The 13,236-nt window shown below is 44.1% G+C and overlaps 1 protein-coding gene across 4 annotated transcripts in view; it reads left to right on the plus strand.

The window, feature by feature from the left end:
- The first annotated feature begins 2,414 nt into the window (after positions 1-2,414).
- Positions 2,415-13,236, plus strand: part of ALMS1 (ALMS1 centrosome and basal body associated protein) — a 77,171-nt gene continuing 66,349 nt past the window's right edge. For 3 of the 4 annotated variants that reach the window (XM_063335843.1, XM_063335844.1, XM_063335847.1), the window contains exon 1: positions 2,415-2,550. In XM_063335843.1, coding sequence (XP_063191913.1) covers positions 2,500-2,550 — 51 coding nt within the window. In that variant the 5' untranslated portion in view covers positions 2,415-2,499. The remainder of the gene's footprint in view (positions 2,551-13,236) is intronic. The other variant, XM_063335846.1, reaches the window with a different exon arrangement.

Here is a 13,236-nt window from a genome sequence, read left to right on the forward strand (position 1 = left end):
CACGTCATTGGCACAAGCCAGGGCCTGATTTTTAAATATTCCTTTTCCAAAGATATTTGCAGCCATGAGGGACACCTGCATTTTAGATTCTCCTCTGGAATTAACACGTTAATCAATTGCTTTGATTAATCAGTCGTTTTGGGGGAAGCGAAAGCAGGCACGGCTGGTCAGGCCCGGCTCTCTCTGAAAATCTTCCGCAGCAATGGCCTTTTTTAAAATTCCTCTCCAATTTTCATTTCAAGTGACATTTTATTGGAAAGGATTTTAGCATATTACATCTCAGACTGAGTAAGTCTCTGGATATTGTTAGAAAATTAATAAAGAATGTGAACAGCTTCCTGTATGATGTGTAAGCGATAAACATTCAGAAAACCCTTCCTCCTCCCCTCTCTGCCTGTGAATTGCTCTTCTAAAAATAAAGGGTATGACAGAATTTCTGTATTGTATGACAAGAGGAGCCCTTCAGTCATTTGCAGCAGAGAAAAGCAAATGGCAAGCTTTCTCACAGATGACATTTGGAACTGTTATTAGCGCTACAACGTACGGGCTAAATTCTGCTCTCCCTCGTACCACTGCAATTAGGGGAAAATGGCACTGAAATTAAATGGGCTCTTCCTCGTACTTCCCAGGGAAAGCAAGCAAGGAACCTCGGCTTCTTGCAGCAGTATTTACTTTTTTTTTGCTGCCTCTTCTCTTCCTCACCCAGTCACCCCAGGCACGCACCCCGATACGTGATATTTTCTTAAGTCTCACTTGTAAATTATTAGGTGATGATTTTGGGGATGTGCATAAACAAGGACCTAGGATAGGCGGAGACGAGCAAATTTAATTGCATTTGTAATAGGAGATGGGTTCGGATATAAAGCAGCATTTTCTTGTCAGCATTGTAATTATTTTAAGGAATGTTTGCCTTGACGTACTTTAGTGTTCTGATTTATCTAGTGCTGAAAAATAACACCCAATTCACTGCAGAATCAACGCAGACAAAAATGAACATACACTGCCTTTTGGGAGATGTTACATTGGATACATGGCAGATAATGGCTATGAGGAGAATAAATAACACAGGAGACAAAAATTGTTATGGAGGTGCCTTTATTTTTCAGTCTACTTCAGCTTCCCTCTGCTTAATAGAGAATGAAAACTGGTGCAGTTATTTATTGTCTCACATGCAGAGAGGTGGACAGTCTGGAGCTATATTCATATGCACAGCTGGATATATTGCTTATATCAACACCAGAAAAGCTTAATTGCTTTTGAGAAGGAGCTCAGTAACTTTATGAAAGATTAAATGATGTTTTGCCTCTGAAAAACGGATCGTGAAGCTGCAGTCAATGACCCTGGAGGCTCCTCTCACTCCTCCATGCCTCTCGAGCTGTGGGGGAAAGACTGTCAGTACTGTGCCAGATCAATGATCTGCATCTTCTGCTGCTCCACCTTCAACTGTCACCTGCTCTTGCTGCTTTAGAGGAAGGGTAAGTAAATAAAATACAGCCAGACCACTGTGTTTTTAGGGGGAAACTCCTTCCTTGCCCTTGCCAACTAGCTGAAACATAAAATATCATTACAGTCAGTACTTCTACTGAATGCCTCAGGGAGACCATTACGGCTGTGACAGGGAAAATGTGGAGCTCCTCCTTCCTTCATAGCACCCAAAGGGAAGCAAGGAACGATTGCGGGGGGCCTACCAACACCCAGGCCTTTGCAGGGGTTCACCTCAACTTTTCTGCCTGCCCAGGTGGCAGAGGATCTCCCCCAAACTTGAGGCCTGTCCTTTTGCCAACCAGACTGGGAAAATGGTCCCTGACAGACCACCACAGACAGACCGCCTCTCCTGGTGGAGAGTTTTGAGTGAGCTGAACAGACTTCCCCCCCCCCCCCGCCCCGAAAATCACATCTCATTCCCCAACACTATCTCAAAATGTCTGCCACCAGATTTTACTGTACGCTCCTCACCAAGCCCCAAAGCTCTCCATGATCAGGCATCACCTCTCTGCAAGCGGGCTGGCAGAGAAGAGCAGGGGCAACGGCTCCCTGTCACGGCAAAAGCACACAGCCACCGCGCTCATTTGGAAAAAAAAACCAAAAACCCTCTCACGGACAGAAATTTCCCCTCGGTGTCCACCTAATTACAGCTCACTCGGACCCGGCGGGCGGCTGCGAGAGCCGGGAAGGAAACGTTTGGGACTGGAAGTCGGTTTGTGTGAGACTTCCCATCCGGGCACTCGCCGCCGCGCCGCCCGCCAAAACGCCAGCGCGCGCCCCCTCAGCCGCCGCTCTGCGGCGCCCGCCCCGCCCCTCCACGCCCTCCAACGGCCGCTGGCACCGCGCGCAGGGGGCGGTGCCTCCCCTCCCGACCCCCGCGCATGCGCGGGGCTGGAGCGAGTCCCTAGCGACGGGGCGGGTTGGCAGGGCGGCGGCGCGTGCGCGGCAGGGCGGGGCGGGCTCGCGCTGGCCCGCGGCGGGCGCTGTGAGGAGAAAGGGGCGCGCGCGCGCGCTATGGAGCCCCCAGAAGAGGAGGTGGGGGAAGAGGAAGAGGAGCGGGTTCCTGTGAGTACGGGGTCTGCGGAGGTGCTCGGGCAGGCGGCCTGTGGGGGTAACGTGTCAGGGAGGCGGTGGCAGCTCTGAGCAGCCCCTCAGCCCGCCTCCGGCCTTGGGGAGGGGGGTGTGGCAGGCTGGTCCAGTTGCGTTTCGTGTTCCCCTCACGGTGTGTGTGTGGAAACTGGCCTGATCTCGCCTTCTGCCCCGCGAAGGGGCTATCACTGGCTGGCTCTTCTCCCCCAGAAGGGGGGATGCAAGTGTCCTGAGCCCTCCCTGCCCATCTTCTCCTGCCCTGGAGAAAAAGGGGCCTGTAACTGGTCTGATTGCTCCTCCCCTCCTGAGATAAGCGTGTGTGTGTAATTGTCCTGTTTCCTTTGTGCTTTAGTCTGCCTTAGAAAGGGGTGGGTACAGTTGGCTTGACCGGTGCAGTTGGCTTGGTCACTAGCCCTCCTAAGAATTCATAGCCAGTGGGGCTGGAGTGGTCTCATGGACCCATTCATGCCCTGGAAAGGGCTCATACGTGGCTCTGTGTGCTTTGCTGTGTTTATATCAATGCTGGAGGTGGGAAGAGGAGATCTCTGGAGATCATGGGTATCACATCACATCCTAATACCCCCATATTCTGGAATCAATGTCTTCCTGAACTTGCCCCTTGTGAGAACATTGGTAAGCTTCCTTCCTGTAGTATTGCACTGTTCTGGCACCCAGTCTTAGCTGTCCTGGTCTTTTCATGGTGTTTTCCAGAAGTGTAAAGAGCTTGCAGCACCTGCACAAGTTTGGACTCTTGCAAACTGTTGGGAAGCATCTTTGTGCAGGGTAATTGAACAGCTGATGTTGGACACTTGGGTCTGGAGATGTTTATGGATGTCACGTTCACAGTTGTCTATTAGGAAAGGTATAAGAGGGCAATCCAAAATGAAAAGTTATAAGATGGTGATCACTCCAGAGCTCTGAAGGAACTCAGAGGCACAACAGCCAAATGGCAACCAGTGGTGGATGCCATATAAATTTTTGTAAACATTCCCTGGGAAGAATAATGGTTTGGTATATGTTTCAGTCTTATCAGGAAAAACAACAGAAACTAAAAAAAAGAATGGAAACAGCCATGTGAATAAATATGACATGTTAAAGGCAAGTCTAGCCTTAAGAACATGTGAAGATAAGAACTTACTGTAGTCTTCATTTTCCAAAAGCCTTCAGCAGAGGAACCTTAACCGTGTATTTTCAGGAAGGCTAATTTGACACAGAATAGAAGGGAAGGTTCTTGCATTACTGTGTATTCTTGTATATATTTCAGTAGAAATGAAGTTCATTTGAATGCTGATTTACAGGCAAATTTCACAGGTTAACTTTATGATTCTAAGTTGTATGTGATATTATAGACCAGTGAAGTTGCCTCCTACTTTTTGTTATACCTTCATGGTGTTCATCACAGGTCAGTTTATTTTGATCCTTCTTGTGTGTCAAATTTTGTTGTTTTATGGCGGCCATTGCTTCCTTCTCTGCATTTGTTTTGCACTGTGGTTTAATTGCTGCTCTGACAACCGGAGCTCAGCTCTGGGAGTACCAGATGGAGCTGAGCCAAGCTTGTTGCTAGTGTACTGCTGCTCTTCTGGATCAAGGGGATGCAGGTGCAGATAGACAGTAGGCCAGGCAAATCTTCTGTCTCTTGTAGTGTGGCTGCTCTTACACCTTTATTGTATGTTTCTGTTGCAAGAGATTATTTTAGCTATGACCTCAGTTGACAGAGAATAACTCTGAAAACCTATATTTGTAACTTGTAAACACGCAAGGCTGTGGTTTCATGAGTTCCATATAAATCAGAAAGCCCCACCTCACCTGTCAAAAGAAGTGACCTGTCCTGCTGTGCCCTGATTACTTCTTGTTGCCTGTGTTGTTTTGTCACATACTCCAACAGACAACAAACCAGCGCAGCTAGGCAGTGGACTGTTAACTGCAGTTAAAAATGGCTTAAGAAACATCTACTCAACTTTTATCTCAAGTTTTTTTTACTGAAGAGAGACTAGGACTGTATCTTCCATGCGAAGTGCCAGCTTATGATAATTTAAAGGCATTATGGAACTTTTGGCCTTAGTCTGTAAGAGTGAGAAGAAATTATGTAAGCAACATAGTGATACATTTTACTGTTTATGTTATTTTTTGTTTCATCAGTGAAAACACTTTGTCTGTTTCCTCTTTTAGTTTACTTTTGATTATGAGGATGACTTAGCACTGTCCTGCAAAGTTTTTGATTCTACATTTAGCTAAGCATAGCTATTACGAACAGGATCCAGTAGGATCGAGTCTTTGGTTCTCATTCTTAAATGCTGCAAATTGATAGCTACATTCCCAAAATTCCATCATTAATAAATTTTTTTTCTTTCTCCCCCCCCTTTTTTTAAAGCTAAGTCGAAACATCAAACTAAGGTACTTCTGACAGAGGTACCTTCTATTTCAATGGTAACAGTGTGGAAAAGATAAAGGAATGAGTGTTTTTGTAAAAGTCGAAGGACAGTACAATACAAATCATAGCTCCTGTAACTACGATCTAAAAAAAGCAAACAAAAATCTTAAAATCAGGTGATACTCATTGCTTTTTCAGTGTTTCAAAGCTAAGAATGTAAAGAAGTGGCTGACCTTCTCATTACATAAAAGCGTTCAGAAATGCTATTAAACGTTCATATTGCAGTTTTGATTTGGACAGCAAGCTGTTATGGGATTTTTTTGTCACAGGAATGAAAACAAGATGTCTAAGCTACCTTGTGTGAAACTAAATTTTGTCTTAATTTGCAATAAGTAGAGAAGTGGTTGATGCTTGGAGGAAAGTTAATAGTTTTGATTATTAGCTGTTAGATTGCTGAAGTGGCTGTAGCAGTGTTAACATATTGTGAATTTAGTATGTTCTTCCAATTAGAAATTTGGCTCTCATCTAGGCTCCCTCTCCCACAAGAGGTTGGCCCAGGTGATCTTTTGAGGTCCCTTCCAACTGAGCTAATCTATAATTCTGTGAAACCCAAAATAATTACTTCTGAATTAATAGAACAGGAATCCAGCTTCAGTTCCAAAGAAATGTGATAGACCTGTGGTTTCATTTAAATCTTTCTTCTCACTCTGTGTGCTTAGTAGAAGAGCTTGTGGGTGATAGGTAGTGCCTGGGGTAGTGGGGGCTTAAGAAAGTGACTACTTAGGTAAACTGGACATACCCAAGTCCATAGGGCTGGACAGGGTGTATCTGCGGATGGTGCTGGAGCTGGCTGGTGTCGCAAACGGCCTCCCTATATCAAGGCTGAGATATTTTTGATAACTAGAAAAAGATTAATGTTATGCCCCTTTTTTTTCAAGAAGGGCAGGAAAGAGGACCTGAAGAACTACTAACTAGTTAGCCTAGTCATCTGTTCAAAATCTAACTTGTGGTGTTCCTCAGGGGTCAGTCCTTGGGCTAATGCTGTGTAATGTCATCAGTGGTTACCTATGTGGATAGGATGAGTGCACTCACATCGAGTTTGTGGATGACAGAGGGTTGGAGGGAGTGGGTGATATGCTGGAGGACAGGGCTGCCATTCAGAGGGACCTTGGCAAGCTGTGTTAAATGGCCCAAAAGGAATCTCATGAGCTTTAGCTATGAAAAATGTGGAGTCTTTCTTGCTGAGAAAGAAAATCCCTGTACATCAGTACTGACTGGTGGCTCTTCAGAGAAGAGCCTGCGGACCTGGTGGACAGCAAGTTGAATGGGACTTGACAGCTTGCTCTTTGCAGCAATGAAGGCCTGCCGTGCGTTGGGCTGCATTAATGCTCCCAGAGCATAACTGATAGCTGAAGGGAACTGAATATTACCTCTTCTTGGCCACAGCTGTATCCTGTCTCCTGTTGGTAGAATCATGGGGTTGGAAGGAACCTTCAGAGATCATCTAGTCCAACCTCCCTGCGAAAGCAGGTTCACCTACAGCAGGTTGTGCAAGATTGCATTCAGGTGGGTTTTTAATATCTCCAGAGAAGGTGACTCCATAACCTCTCTGGGCAGCCTGTTCCAGTACTCTGTCACCCTCAAAGAAGTTTTTTTTTCCCATGGTCAGATGGAACTTCCTGTATTCCAGATTGTGCCCATTGCACTTTGTCCTGTCACTGGGCACCACTGAAAAGACTCAGGCCTCATCCTCTTGACATGCACCCTTTAGATATGTATAAGCATTGATAAGATCCCCTCTCAGTCTTCTCTTCTTCAGGCTAAATGGATCCAGGTCTCAGCCTTACCTCCTAATGCTCCATTTCCCAGATCATCTTTGTAGCCTTCTGGTGGACTCTCTCCAGTAGTTCTTTGTCTTTCTTGAACTGGACACAGATGTGTCCTCATCAGGGCAGAGTAGAGGGGGGACAATGACCTCCCACAACCTGCTGGCCACACTCTTTTTAATGCAGGATATCATTTGCCTTCTTGGCCACAAGGGCACATTGCTAGCCTATGATCAACTTCTTGTCTACCAGATCTCCCAGGTCCTTTTCTGCAGAGCTGCTTTCCAGCAGGTCAGCCCCTAACCTGTACTGGTGCATGGGGTTATTCCTCCCTAGGTGTAGGACCCTATGCTTGCCTTTGTCAGGTTGCTCTCCACCCAGCCCTCTAGCCTGTCCAGGTCTCACTGAATGGCAGCACAGCCTTTGGGTGTATCAGCCTCCCAGTTTTGTGTCATCAGCAAAGTTGCTGAGGGTACACTCTGTCCCCTCATCCAGGTCATTGATGAGTATGTTGAACAGGACTGGACCCAGTACTGAGCCCTGAGGAACACTGCTAGTTACAGGCCTCCAAATGGACCCTGTGCCACTGATCACAACCCTCTGAGCTCTGCCATTCAGCCGGTTCTCAGTCCACCTCGCTGTCCACTCATCTAACCCACACTTCCTACACTTACCTATGAGGATGTTACGGGAGACAGCATTCTGGGCTGCCAGGACGAGAGGTCAACAAAGTGGCCTGCATCAGGTGGAGGCCACCAAGACACTCAGGAGACTGGAGCATGTGCTGCATGAGGAGAAGCTGCAGAGGCTGGGTTTGTTTGGCCTGAGGAGGAGGAGGTTGAAGGTGAGGATCTGGCAGTGGTGCTTCCCTGCCAGAAGGAGGGCTTAGAGAAAGAAAGAGGAAGACTCTTCTTGGAGGTGCACAGTGACAGGACAAGCAGCAGTGGTGATGTTACAGTAAGGAGAAATTCTAACTGGAGACAAGGAAATCACTTTTTTTATGAAGAGGATGGTGAAGGGCAGACCAGGACCCGCAAAGGTGGTTGAATCTCCATCGTTGGAAATAGTCACAAGTTGACAGGATGAAGCCTGCGCAACCTGATCTAGCCTTGAAGTGAGCCCTGCTTCAAGCAAAAGGTTGGACTAGGTGACCTTCAGAGGTTCTGCCAACGTAAGTTACACTGTGATTACATGAATAAAACTTCTGCTTCAGGCATTAAGGTGTATTACACTAATCAGCTTTCAGATTGCTTTACAGTGCCCATGGCTGAGGTCTGACTGTGAACAGGGAGTGTGCTGTCAGCCTTGGAAGCCTTATTTTCGTAGGAAACTGAGCAAAAAATAGGCAGACTTGTTGCAGATCAGCAATGATTAATTTTCCACTTGCCGTTTTAGGACACTCCATAAAGCTATTGATGTTATGAACTTGACAGTGGAAACTATTATTTTTGAAAGATTCAAAACGATGCATTAGCAATCTTTGCAATGTCAGTGTATATTGTGTAAATATACAGGTTGCCTTTCTGTAATGCTTTTAGTGCATCCCCAACAGTTTACTGTGTCATGAATCTTCACTTGTTGTACTTGAGATCTGCTGGGCTGGTTCTGATCTCTTGTGGCCATTTGAGAGTCCAACATGGGTTGCATGAAAGTAATAAAACTGTTCTGCATTTACACAGCGCCTGATGGTACTGGTTGGTTGTGCCTTCATGCCAGGAGGGAATGGTGTGGGTCTGAAAAGTACTGCTAGCTAGCATGCCAGTCCTTATTGAAAAAACAAGGTACAGCTTAAATACTTTGTGTTTCTCACACCTGACAGCACCAAATCATTGTTACATTTTTCTGAATAATATTTTTGAAGTCAATATTATTTACTGGTATGTTCATAGATGAACTTCTAGTGCTGAACTATTTGCAGACAATGTGAATTTTGTTACTCATTTCAGTAGCTGGATTTAACTGCTAACCATTTTCATACAACTTCTGGTACTGGGCTTCTGACCGAAAAATTGTTTTTGATGTAAAAACTTATTCTGCATTTGAATGAGACTTTTTTTTTTTTTAAAACTTTGTGTTCTGACACACAAAGTAAGGTTGGTACGGACTATAAAGCCATGATAAATGAAATTGTTGGGTTATTGTGAAATGGAGTTGCATTTTATGTAGCATTAAGGGAATTCTGAATTTGCATGTAGCCTTTGAAGTGCTTTTGCATGATGATTGCTTTGCTTTTCCTTGACTGTTCATTACAAGCTGGTAATTGTGCCATGAAAGGAACGAGTAAGTATGAGACGGTGTGACCTACATTCTTTGTGTTCTAGCAAAATTGGTTCTTTAATCATCAGGGACACAGTGGTCAATTGCATGTTTTAGCAGGTAAATATGCGTCTGTTTCGCCATGTTCCTTTGTTCCTTCCTCACAGCTGGGGAAGACCTTGCCCTGCAGCAGTGGGTTGCTGACTCCAAGTGGCGTGAGGCTTGCACTGCACTGTCGTTACAGGTGATGGGAGGGAACTCGCACCTTAGCTTTCTTTGTAAGGCTTCACAGACCGGAGATAAAGTCATGCTACAGGCTAGGAAGCTTGATTTAAGTATTATTTGTGACAACCTTTTATAGCTTTTTAAAAGTTATTACCGCATAAAATTTGAATATAAACTAGTGGACAAATAAGAACAATAACTTTTTAGTATGTAGTACAAGCTGTGCAGCTATGAAGAAACCTCCAGTGAAGGGATTTCCATCATACATCCTTTGGGTCCAGTTATTCAGCAAATGTGCCTGGGGTTTGTAGTATGGGGACGTTTCTGCATCTGTATTCAAAACTAATTGTGTATATAGACAGACAAATTCATGATTGTCTGAAATATAAAATGTTGTTTATTTAATTATTCATTAATTGTGGGTTTTATATTGTATGCTTGTTTATCCACTAGGAGTAGGCAATAAAGGCACAGAAATGCAAGAATTTAGAACAAAGTATTTGAAACCACTTGAAATAAATTGTTAAGAAAATACCCAGTGTGACTTTGTTAAGGACATTTGATTTCAAACACATTTATGATCATCTTTGAGAGGCTAAGTGATCTAGTAAAAAAAAAAAAAAAATATGCAGCAAGTTTGGAAGGCATTTCAGGTACAGCTTTTGATTATTTTTCCTGGCTCATTCCTGTTAAGTGTTTTCATTGATAAATTGCATGATTAGTAGATCGTGTAGTCATTGCATGATTAGTAGAATCTAGTGAGACCTAGAAAATAAGTAGATACGGTTATGCCGGGGAAAGTGATTAATACTTTAGAAAATGGTATCGGAATCAGGAATGTTCTTGACCAAATGGGGAAAAATAAGTCCTGAAGTTTGCAGAACGAAATCCATCAAAAGCAAGTTCAGAGTGGGATCACTTCTAGCACTATTACATGATCACCTTACTTTGGTGTAAATGCTTGCTTATGTTGGAAGAGTTGGTCCTGAACTCCACTGCCTGTTTTTGCAGGGTTGATGATTTTCCAGCAGCATGTTCAGACAGATAAGGAAACTGAAACACAGATTTGTACTGAATTAAGCTGGCCATGTACCTCTGACTTTTAGGAGAGAGAAATGAGATGAAGTGTTTGGAAGAAATGATAGTGTATTTCTGAAGTTTTGGGAAGATCAGATTGTTAGAATTACTCATCTAGGGAGTCCTTTCCCATATCTCTCTAGGTCTTTTACTTTGTTATGCTGTGTTCTATTGTATGATATTTTTATTGAGACCCACTGAAAATATCCCAGTAAAGTAAGAAGAGCTAAGCCTGGATATTCAAACTTTCAATGGTTCAAAACTGAGAAATGTTCGTATTTCTTTCTATGAAATGTAGCATCAATTAAGAATGCCGAATGAATGTTGCTGTTCCTCCCATTTAAGTTAATGGCACTATGTTGTGTGGGGGTGGTTGTAGTTGTTCAGCTTTATTTTTGTCTTTTCCTCTCATTATGTATTTAGCAGCAAAAGCTAACTTTTGATCTATTAGATTTCAGGAAGAAAAACCTTGTTAAATTTTCTTCATCCGAGTTTAATTATATGGAAACCCTCAGAGATGATTATACTCGTTTAGTAAATCCTAATTTATTTCTTGCTTGCAACTGCTTTGTTATGTACCCTGGTACACACAGTGCTAATATGTGGCAGATCTCTTCCATTGCGCTGTTTCTTTAATATTGCTTTTTGGTATAAGGATTAAAAATGAAATAATGAAACAGAATGTTCTGTTGCCTGTTTCCTTTGCTTCCTTCCAGCTGCTAACCTACAAGGTCCTAGTGACTTGGCTCCCTTTTGAAAAGGAGAGATTACTTCCCTCATGGTGTTTTGTTAATGAAGTGTCAGGCTCCTTTAAAGAGCAATTCTAAATGCACAGCACAGCCTTATGTATGCACCATGAGAAGCTACAGCTGATGAGTATGTGGGCCTTAAGTCCTTCGAGCCATGGTATTTGTTATTTGAAAACACAAATCAGGCTTGGGTGCTAGCAGGAGAATCCTACTTGTGTGGGAAGTATTTGACTTCAGGAAGTGATCATCTTTCCTTAAGGTCCTTCTGTTACTTCAGTACCTCAAGCATGCTTGGCTTTTGATTCCATTTGATTTCAGAGCATAAAATTTGGATATAAGCAGTTGTGGATTTATGCAGTTGTGTAAAGCTTGCCTTTTTTTTGTTTGTTTTCTTTGAAGGAAACTTTGAAAGAGCAAATTCCAAAGAAGTCTTAGGCTTTTGTGGGAAGATTTTATGAAATGCATTGGTATAACTAATACAATTTGTGAGAATCATGGGCATGGCTCTTGTGATGTATGAGAGTTGAACGATTTAAGTAGTGGTATTAGAATGGGTAAATGTATTGGTTTCACTGAGCATTTGCTAGGTGGGCTGCTCTGAAGCTGGGGAGGTATTGCTTCTTGATTTATAGAGCTTTTTATTTATTGACTGGCTGTTTTTTCAGGATGGTTGCCTTCCTGGCAGAATCAGTCATTGGTGGTAATTTTTTCTTTCACATGAGGTTTCTTGGGTTGAACACTACTGGTGTTTCTGAGGGGCGTGTTTCAGTGGAGAATTCCTGACTAATTGTATCGCTTTTTCGGGGGTCCTGTTTCATCTCCCTTCCATCCCACCCCACACCCCAAATCAAATCTGCTTCCACTCCCACCCCCCAGTAGCACTGCAGACAGATCAATAGCTTATGGGCATTTTGATAAGAAATGTTGACAAACAGTGAGCTGGAAATCAGAACTGATAAACCTGGATGGAATTGGAAGACTAACAATGAGTGTTTCTTGCTTTTCCGTCATTGTATTTTTGCCTGCTTGCTTAAACAAAAAAGAATCACAGAATCTTCAGAGTTGGAAGGGACCTCTAGAGATCATCTAGTCCAACTCCCCTGCTAGAGCAGGATTGCCTAAAGCACATCCCTCAGGGCTGCATCCAGGCAGGTCTTGAAAGTCTCCAGAGAAGGGGACTCCACAACCTCCCTGGGCAGCCTGTTCCAGTGCTCTGTCACCCTCACCGTAAAGAAGTTTTTCCGTGTATTTGAGCGGAACTTCCTATGTTCCAACTTGTGCCCATTGCCCCTCGTCCTGTCACTGGGAACCATTGAAAAGCGTCTGGCACCATCCTCCTTCAACCCACCCTTTAGATACTTGTATGCCATAATAAGGTCTCCCCCCAGCCTTCTCTTCTCCAGGCTAGAGAGTCCCAGCTCTTTCAGCCTTTCCTCATAAGGGAGATGCTCTAGTCCCTCAATCATCTTAGTTGCCCTTTGCTGGACTCGCTCCAGCAGTTCGCTGTCCCTCTTGAACTGGGGAGCCCAAAACTGGACGCGGTATTCCAGTTGTGGCCTCACCAGTGCAGGGTAGAGAGGGAGAATGACCTCCTCTGACCTACTGGCCACACTCTTCCCTATGCAGCCCAGGATTCCATTGGCCTTTTTGGCAACAAGGGCACATTGTTGGCTCATGGATAATTTACTGTCCACCAGGACCCCCAGATATTTCTCCTCAGAACTACTTCCCAGCAGGTCCACCACTAACCTATACTGGTGCTTAGCATTCTTCCTCCCCAGGCGCGGGACCTTGCACTTGCTTTTGTTGAACCTCATTACGTTCTTCTCTGCCCAGCTCTCCAGCCTGTCCAGGTCATGCTGGATGGCAGCACGGCCCTCTGGAGTGTCAGCCACCCCTCCCAGTTTGGTATCATCAGCAAACTTGCTGAGGATACACTGTCCCATCATCCAGGTCATTAATGAATATACTGAACAAAATTGGACCAAGTATTGACTCGTTTCTTTTTTATATGAGGGAGGTGCATGCTGCAAAATCATTTGAATTATGTTTTAACAGGAATTGACTCTCTAAATATCTTTTCTCTACAGTTCTGCCGCTTTATTCTAGTCTGCCACTTTGCAGATCACTTCCTGTGTTTATGATACTATAGCATCAC

This window comes from Chroicocephalus ridibundus, chromosome 5 (genome assembly GCF_963924245.1).
Source record: "Chroicocephalus ridibundus chromosome 5, bChrRid1.1, whole genome shotgun sequence".
NCBI classification, from domain to species: domain Eukaryota; kingdom Metazoa; phylum Chordata; class Aves; order Charadriiformes; family Laridae; genus Chroicocephalus; species Chroicocephalus ridibundus.